General features: G+C 37.0%; 1 protein-coding gene across 1 annotated transcript; it reads right to left on the bottom strand.

Moving 5' to 3' along the window:
- Positions 1 to 9,294, bottom strand: MTFR2 (mitochondrial fission regulator 2). Its single transcript, XM_018077746.2, has 8 exons — positions 9,271 to 9,294; positions 8,935 to 9,066; positions 8,473 to 8,577; positions 8,118 to 8,242; positions 5,950 to 6,164; positions 4,657 to 4,957; positions 2,257 to 2,443; positions 1 to 826 (listed from the first exon to the last, which is right to left on the bottom strand). Exons 1-8 carry the CDS (start codon positions 9,292 to 9,294, stop codon positions 728 to 730), a joined length of 1,188 nt encoding a protein of 395 aa, XP_017933235.1. The 3' UTR covers positions 1 to 727.
- Positions 9,295 to 9,487: the final 193 nt, after the last annotated feature.

Genomic DNA, 9,487 nt, shown 5'->3' with positions numbered 1-9,487 from the left:
TACAATATAAAGAAAATTTTATTTTATAAACTCATGTGAATGAAACTGAGGTCAGATGGACAAGATGACACAGAAATTAATGTTTACTTACACATGGAATTTAAACTATGTGCCAGCAGATCTCTCTACAAGGTCTTTTTAATCTCAGAATGCAACTCCCTCATATTACAGGCACTTAATAGGCAGCTGCAGTTTACTTACAGCACAAAGTTTCACAAACATAAAAGTTCATCTCCTGAACCAAAATAAATCAGAATACTGTTTGCACATGGAATAAGGAGTTGCATCAGCAAACTGCAAAGAAAACCATGGCAACTATACCACTCCAATGAAAAAGTATTACCATTATATACAATCAGTGATAACACACTAACAAAAAGTTTATACTTCATTATTTACACTGGAGTGCAAACAGAACATACACCTCAGCTGCCACAGCAATAAATTTCCCTCCCCACACACTGCTTTCCTCGATTTCCCAGGTTTCAAACACACTGCTCCACAGTAATGGAAGCATTCTTTCGGTTCTGTCCTTCTCATAAAAACATCACATTCATAAGTTTGGCTTCTGGGAAACTAAGGAGTAGGTAATTTTACAAACCCAAACTTTAATAGCATAGGAAAGACCTGTTCTAGAAAAACACAATACAGCACCTTACAGCAGTTTCCACAAGTGGACCCACCACTTATGTACACTATGAAGTTTCCTCAGAAGTTTCCACTGCAGTTAAATATGAGCTCTCACTTTCCACGGTGGTACCTGTTCAACTTCATCAGTTCTTGTAAGGTTAGGTTTTGCATTTAGCTTCAGACTGCAACGTCCAACCTGGAGAGCAGGGATGGAATTACAATTATACCCAAGACAACTGAATTAGATGTTTACAATAGAAATGGTTTGGAAGAGTTGTTGTACTTCTTTTAATGTAGGAAGAATAAAATAGGAAGCTCATGCAATTGGTTTAAGTAAATTTATTCTTCAAAATACTCAACAGTTAACAATTAGAGGCTCGATTACCAACTCTAATAAGATTATTCTGCTTTAAGCAGGAAAAAGTCCATCTTTTTGTATCTACTCCTGAATATGCTAGCTTTATGCAGTCTCTCTTTCAGGACTTTATAATCCAGCTGTTAGAGGATATATTTTTGATCTTTGTATCTAGAATCAGGTGTGTCAGCTATGCAATGCAATGGTCTGCAGCATCCAAAATACAAGCCTGGCTATTTTTAAGAAGTGGGTTTTTTTCCCCAAAAAGGAAAAATTAAAAAGTCAAAGAAATTTATTAAGACTGCACCAGAGCTGTTGACTCACTGTAGTCTGTAAAATATATGCTACATTTTGCTCGCAAAATTCTTGTGGCAGTTGAAAAAAATAAAATAATTATAGCTAGAAAGAGGAACACACACGCATTATTTTTCCTCACATTTTCAGCCACACAGCTAGCCTCATGTATGAGCAGCTGCCTTCAAAGAATGTCTGGATTTCCATTATATGTTTTGCACTACTATTACTTATTAGGATAACAAGTGCCACAGTCCAAATAATTTATCTCACTCTTACGATAAAAAGACAGAATTGCTAAACAGAGACACAGTTTAAATTACTGTCACCTATTTCTAACCACCTCGTCTAAGCAGCTCTGAGGTTTATGAAAATGTTTAACAAGCAACCAACAGTACTGCTGGACAGTGTAAGCTGAGGTAGCTTGCACAGGCTGCTCTACAGAAAACAATGCTCAGACTCACCTTAGTCTGATGGCCCCGCCTACCACGCTTCTTTGTTCATAGAAAAAACTGTATTTTTCATGGGCTTCACAACAGAATCACATCTCATTTTGGATAAAGATACAAACTGTGTGAAAATTACGCTACCTCAAAGAAAAATATTACTGACCATGCTTTTGATTTCATTTCTGAACACTTAGCATCTGTTAGTCAGACCTTTCTGTGCCTTCCCAACATCTTTATTTGTAAAATATCTATGCATGGGTACTTGTCAGTTACCATCAAGCAAATGTCCATAGTTCAATCAACCATGAGCTGAATTTTTAAAATCAGTCTTCTAAGTTTTTTCTCTTGGCACATGTAGAACTGTACACCCAAAATAATTAATCTTTGATATTCTCTGCCTTGATTATACTTTTAAAAAAGCAACTAAAACTTGAAGAGAAGTTCTAGACTTGCAAAAACCCTACAACTATCCATGAAAAGAGCAGTAATTTCAAGAATATAAACACACATTCTTATATAAAAACATACCGTTGGGATCTCCGGACTAGAAAATGGAGAGTTATCAAAAGATCGATTTTCTTTGTCCAGAGAATCATCTTCATCATAATTTTTATGTGCAAATTTCTGCTTTAGTGCGTGAGTTAGTAGAGCAACTGGATCCCAATCTGAACTTTGCCTCTTTTGGGGTCTAGAAAGAGGAGTACCTCCAGGAGACCTGGGGAAAAAAAAATAATTATTGTCTCCCGACCCTATTCCTGATTACATAAATAATGCTGCTGGTAATTTACAGCAATTCATCAAATACAATTTATACAAGTACACCCAACAACTTGTCAGCCACATTCTTAGCCTGAAAACACCACTTGATGCTGTTCCATGAAGAAAAACAGCAGTAAATCAACATATGTTGAAGTATTGCAAATAAATAGAGAAAATTTAAAAAAAAAGCAGAATGTACAGTTTTTATAGCAATTCATTTATAGGTTATATTAAGCTATATTAGTGGAAATGTCCCACTACAGTATCTCATAATAAATGTGAATGTAATCTGATTTAAACTTTATTCATTTTAAGTTCAGAATAGCATGCCTTTCTATGGTCCCACAAGAACAAACAAACTTAGGAAATTCCACAGAGCAATTATATTTAAAGAAAACAACCCCTTTAAGTCAAATATGCAGCCAGGTAAACACAAAGTCCCATTTATAAGCTACACTTAACTCAAGTTTCATTATTTAAAAAGAAAAAAAATTATCATCAGGTTTGGCACAAATGCTTCAAAGACAGTTTTTCCCTCCAAGTGAGCACCTGAGCATCCAAATAGGAAAATTTTATAGGCAACAAAAGTAGAGCTTGTATTTTAATTTAGAAAAACTGTTCTAAATTAAAGCACCTGCACCCCAAAACTTAACATAAATGTGGAAGCCAGTGACTAGTCCAAGAAAATAAATCATAAGAAAGACTTTCTAACCACTGAGGTATCTGAGGGCGAGGGGGGAGGAATCTAGAGGTGTTCAGAGTTCTGCTAGTAAAGTGCTGCCTCCAGGCCAATGATTTGTACCTAATAATGCACACTGACAGTGCTGAGCTTATTCAAAGTCTGGGAGTTACATGAGACCTGAAAGGATGGAGTTCACTCTTCCTACAAAACAAGGCAACAGAACACCTGCCCAGCGTGAAAGACTGTGTCCGGGGTGGTAGAAACTGGGATCTTCAGACTATCAGTTTCTGAGAACAAGGGTTTTCCCTTTGCTGTGCACACATGAAACTATTCTCAGACTGCAGGCTGAAAGATTATAGCAATTTTGGCCATCATTAGTCCCCCCAGCAATATAAATTCATTATCCAGTTAAGTTCTACCTTCAGAATACAGGCAGATGCCTAAATCCAGAAAGCATTTCAGACACACATGTACCACTTCTAATTATGCTCATGCTCAGTATGTTGGGTATTAAAACTGTCAACCAGAACAACTCACTTTCTTGACTGACCATACACGGAATTATATGGAAGAAAATATATGTAAAGGAAGCACACAGGTTCACCTAAGTGCACTTTATATTTGCCTTATTTACTGTGAAAATGTCATCAAAACGTAAAGACACGCTTTAGAGTTGCATAGAGATAATTGTCCAAGATTTGTGCTAGTTACTTTTAGAGATAAAGCTCACAGTTAGGAAAATGTTGAAATGAGAGCAGTAAGTTTTGCCAAGTGACATTCTTCCCACATTAAGAGCTTCAAATATTCATTATAGACTCAGTTATTCTTACATACTTTTTCAACTCAAGAAGTTCAAAGACATCTGACAACCTCTATTATGCCTAGCACAGCACAGCAACACTGACCCGAAGAAGTGTTGCAGTCTTTAGCAAAGCATTTTTGTAACAGGTCAACTGTGCTTACCATCAAAACAGTTGACCATTAAAAATACTTATAACCCAAGTGCACTATTGAAATACAAATTTGTGAAACATTTTCAATAAAAGATACAGTATATGTTTTCTTTAACACTTTGAAGCTTGAACCAGGATAGTTTGGGCATGCTAAAAGTAGTTTTCCAAAGTTTCCCCAAGGATTTGGCCCTTCACTGTGAATCCAGAAAGTTATTTGTTCAGATGAATTTTCTGTGATGGTGTAGGAAACTTTGTAAACAATCTCCCACCTCCCCACACCAACCTTAGATTTGCATACCGAAGCAGCAAACTAGTTTTCAATGCTGTGATATTCAGCATGTTTTAAATGCACCTAAAAGCCATGTCACAAGTATCTCACATTCCCAGCTGTGAACTCAGACGTTGCCAACTTCAGTCTGACAGCAGTAGCTGCTCATGAAAGGATGTTTCGCATTGGTGTTCTCTGGTGCTACTGAAGTGCTGTGATGCTTACACAGACTTGGCTTGCTGAGGTACACATTTAATTCAACCTACCTCTCAATAGCTCGCAACTGAACTTTGTTTAGGTCTTTCAAAACATCCATCATACTAGGAACGTTCTTTGTCTTCTGGGGATCAGTACTATCAGCTGCACTTGAATCACCGTTTCTTGCAGCACGGCGTTGTTTTATAAGTTCCATTGCAGATTTACTAGAATCAACACCAGATGGTACACCAGAAGGAAGTGGAGGAGGCAAGGGAATTACAAACTGATTGTGAGAGACGGACAATGGTGTGGAAGTCATGGCTGGCACTGGGTAAAATCCATCTGGAGTGCTGGGTGTTTTAAAGGCTTCTGGATAGAGTTAAGAGAAGAAAAAGACTAACATGTAGGATGACTCGGTTTTACGTCAAGATAAGACTGCCCTCTTAAAGCACTTTCTTATACACCTCGCACATTATAACACAGAAGAACTAGACTTAAAACCAAGAACATAACTTCAAACCCACAGATTCAAAACACACAAAACAATGAATCTGAGGTGTCCTATGCTGCTCTGATTTTCTCTGTTCGTGTTTTCAATCTAAGCACTAGACAAATCAGCAAAGCAGCCCTCCAACAGCAACTACAAACAGTTTGTTCTCGATGGTCTGAAGGTCATAATAACCCACATGAAGCAAAAGCAAAGATAGTCACGAAACATGTAAAATAGACTACAGTACTGAGTGCAATGCAGAAGAAGAGTCAACAGAACAACTAACTGAATCACAGAAGTCCTCACGATGCCACAGAAAAGTAAGTACCTCGCACCGGTTTACGTATTTCAGCAACCACAGTGGGGTTAGTCTGCAAGTAAAACAATCAAGACCTCAAAATTCTTAGGGGAAAAAGAGAGGTCACAAGATAGAAGTTCATGCTGGAGACCAACTATCTTAGACACATGTGTCTGAAGCGTTTGTTTTTGTTAAAGCCTAAATCTGACTGACTTAAAATAATTTTTCTATCCATTATTTTGCTAACTTGTTAGAAACAGCGCAAAACACAAATGGACAAAATAGTCTGTAATTTTTTCAAACAATAATTAGTAGCCTATATATAGTGATGTTATTAAGCTCCTTCACAGACATGGAAATGAGTACAAAGATTACTTAGGATCAACTTTTGAACTTGGCAAACAGGCCACAAAACAGAAGTGAGAGAGGGCCACCAACAGCAAAAAGAAAACCAAAATACTATATTTGGTAAATTTACTGGCGTATCATCAGTGAGAAAAGTTCTCTATCAGACATGGCAAGCTCTAAAGCATAAAAAGGAAAAGTGGTTTGCTTCAAACCAGAAGGGCTCACGTGATGGAATGCTTCCCAGTGTCTGTGCTGAAACAATTGCAGCAATCTGAGCACGAAGAAAGGTTAGCTCATCTTCAAGTGCAGAAATCTTCTGGAGTGCTGCTTGATCAATATTGTCTTCTCGTGCGCTGTTTTTTGGAATGCTCTGTATTGAGTCTATAGATGGATATAGGTCATGATGAGCTGTACGTTTCTCTTTTCTCCATAACTCAGTCCTAGAAAGCAATGAAAGACACAGTTTCAAAAGGCTCAGCCAACAATGGAAATCTCAAAGTTACTGTCTACTCAAGAAAGTTACTGTCATTCAGCAAGACCTAAATTTTCAAACCATCTAAGAAAACTACACTTTTAACTACTCATAAGCTTTAAAATGTTTTAAGTCTCCCTTTGCTCAAGTACGATGTAGATCCTTGCAAAGTCATCATAAAAATTAGTCAGATAATTTATTCAGGGATAATTAAACATCATAAAGCCATACAGTAGGATTGAGCTGTCATTATTTAATAACTATTAGAATGACACCATGTGGAGTCTCTCCCTTCTCCCTATGTGAATATGAAAGGCAGGAGAGTCAAAGGCTAATGACCTCTTAATTAGGCTTCAGAAATTTTAGTCATTTATCAAACTCTACAAAGAACACTGCGATAAGCAAAGAAATTACAATCTTTCAGAAAATATACTGGAGAATAACAAGGTTTAATATTCACCTACAGAATAAGAACCTCATCTTGTATAAGCTACTACAAAGACAGCATTAGAAAATTGTGCTGTAAGTCTCAGGTTTTAATTTTAAAAATTGTTTCGAGTCTGTGCCTGCAGAAAGAACCTTAAAATATAAAATAAGTATAAAATCAAACTGCCAGAATTTCATTATAAAACAAAGAAATTAAATTTACGTTATTTATTCAAGATGTACTAAGTTTTGATTGAAAACAAACCAAACCTTTTCTCTTATATTAACTATTCTTTTACTTCAAATCAGACCTGCAGCATTGCTTTCTGATTTGCCAAAAACCCTTGTTATTCACACTGCTTGAAAGGGAAAAGATATCAATTAGAATAGCTGTTTTTGGAAAACATCCCACAGAGCCAGAAGGGGAGGAAAGAATGGAAATAACAAAGGAATAAACTGTCGTAGATCTGCGAATCTGATCAGCTAAAGAACAGCACAAGCATAAGCAAGACAAAGCAGGTCTGTTAACAATAAGCCTTTGAACAATATTCTTACTCTTGCAGTATTTTACCAGTGTTGCATGAAACACACTGTATCAAAACTTCTCCAATAAAAACTGTGTCCTTCGAATCCATCAGTTTCTTGTATTTTCATTACCAGCAAGTAGCACAAAGATCACAAACAAATGCCAATATGAAGTAGAATTACATCATCCTATACAGATAGAGTAAAAGACAAGTGTCCACATTTTAATCTTGGTTCTGGCTCTCTAACTCATCCTCTGATTTTGAACAGATCCTTTAGAGGAAAAGTAAAACAACTTTCTATTTCTTCTCTAATGGGGAAAAAAAAGATAAAACTCGTACACTATTTGTGTCTGCAAATTCCTGGACAATTTCTCTTTTCACAGTACCTGAAATACTTTGTAATTTGTAAAAATATTTTCCTTCAACATTCTATAAAGGTTACAAAGAATTATATATATATAATATATACTCAAATCTATTTCCAATTGTTAAGATAAAAAAATTATGTTTGTACTTTCCAGCAAAGCAATCACCAAGGTTTACACAGAGCAGTGCAGAAATCAAAGTCAAAAGGAGACATTTAAATATTTTTTCTTGTTTTTCCCTTTCTAAAATTTATCAAAATGGTTGCAAACTAAAAGGATAAAGATAGGAATAATCTTAGGGTATACTGCAATAACCAAATTTCCCTTCAACTCACAAAATACTTTGTGAGTGAAAACCAATTAAAACACCAGCAATGCATCTGACATGCTACTATGAAAAGAAAATAGAAGACTAAATTTCAGAAATCTTTCGGATAAGAATGCTTTATACAGTAAGAATTTCCAGGTAAGCAGGAACTGCCCCTACGAAAAACACCTAAGATATTTCTGGAAAATGCTAGGAAAAGAAAAAGAAACACCCCATAAAGAATAAAAGGCATAACTCCTTTTACTCCTATTGCTCCTTTTTATACTTTTACTTACCTAAGTCTAGTAAAAGCCTGTCCTTCATCATTTGCCACCCACAGGACATCAGCAAGTGATGGAGCCACAGGAGTTGGAGCTGCACTTTGTTCATCGTAACCCAATGGACTTGGGTCTTGAACAAGCTAAACCAAACAAGAATGACAAAAAAAGGTATGAAGAGAAACCAAATTCAGCACATACTGAAAGTTCTGCAAAAAGAGTTTTTAAACAGTGATGTAAGGAAGTTGAAAAGAGGGAACATAAGGGATGCAACACACAAATTACACGAGCTAAAAAGAACAGGAAAGCTATCATCAAATTAAGAAACAAGAAAATGCAAATAGGTGAAGCATACATATGACAAATTGCTTACTTGAAAATAAGGTCTCGGGTAGGGCTCCAAGGAAAGAATTGTCCCAAGTCTCCGGACAACGCTTCGAGTAGATCCATATTGCTTTTTTTGGCAAACAGATGTGACCTAAAAATCAGAAAACCTTTGAAAATGAGAAGTAAAATCAAATTCTGCAGTTCTTACAATCCAAATTATTAAATCCTTTAATATTATATGTAATTAAATATAACACAGTTAGGTTAACTTAACTTTCCAATGCTCTTCTCTAGCTGAAAGTCCAAAGAGGCCTACACTGGTTTTAATAAACAATGTCTAAGACGCTTCCAAAATACAGCCTGTTCACAGAACACTTTAAAGAGGCACAAAGGCAAATATCCTGAGATACTGACAACAGAAAAACTGCATATTTTAAGTAATCATATGCATCTGTGTAAGTCTTTGGGGAAAAGAAGTTAGTAAAGAAGTGAAATAAATGCAATGTACCTTGATTTGATACTTCCTTATTATGGTGTACAACTGCTGGAAATGCCTTCCTGATGAGACTGCTGAAGGAAGGCATGTTCTGATCGCACGAGTGATACTGCTGCCAAACATGCGAGTTTCAAAAAATACAGTCTGTCAAAAAACACCAAGAAGTCCCAACGATGGAAACAGAAAATAAAGAGGAAAAATCAAACTAGAGTCCCTAGAGCCACTCTGGCAGTTTCCCACACATATCCCAGATCCGCCTCAGAAGCACAGGCTGCCGCAGCACCTCGCTACTGACACCCACGAAGGAGCTGCCCACAGCCCCCCCCAGCATCAGCCCCGACACTGCACCAGTGAGCTGTCTCCGCTTCCCATACCGTACCTTTCCCAGGTCTCTGGAAACACAGAATTAACTTGGGAATGGGTATGCAGCCTTTCATTTAAAGCAGCAAAACAGGAACAGCTGACGCTCCTGACTGTTCCTCTCTGTTCAGGGCAAAAAGCGCGCCTTGACCGGCCGAGCCGGAGCAGTGACCCACGCGTTCCCACGTGCGGGCAGTGTTCCGAC

This window comes from Manacus vitellinus, unplaced genomic scaffold (genome assembly GCF_001715985.3).
Source record: "Manacus vitellinus isolate BGI_N305 unplaced genomic scaffold, ASM171598v3 scaffold_4_pilon, whole genome shotgun sequence".
NCBI classification, from domain to species: Eukaryota; Metazoa; Chordata; class Aves; order Passeriformes; family Pipridae; genus Manacus; species Manacus vitellinus.
This window is presented reverse-complemented; position numbering and strand designations above follow the sequence as displayed.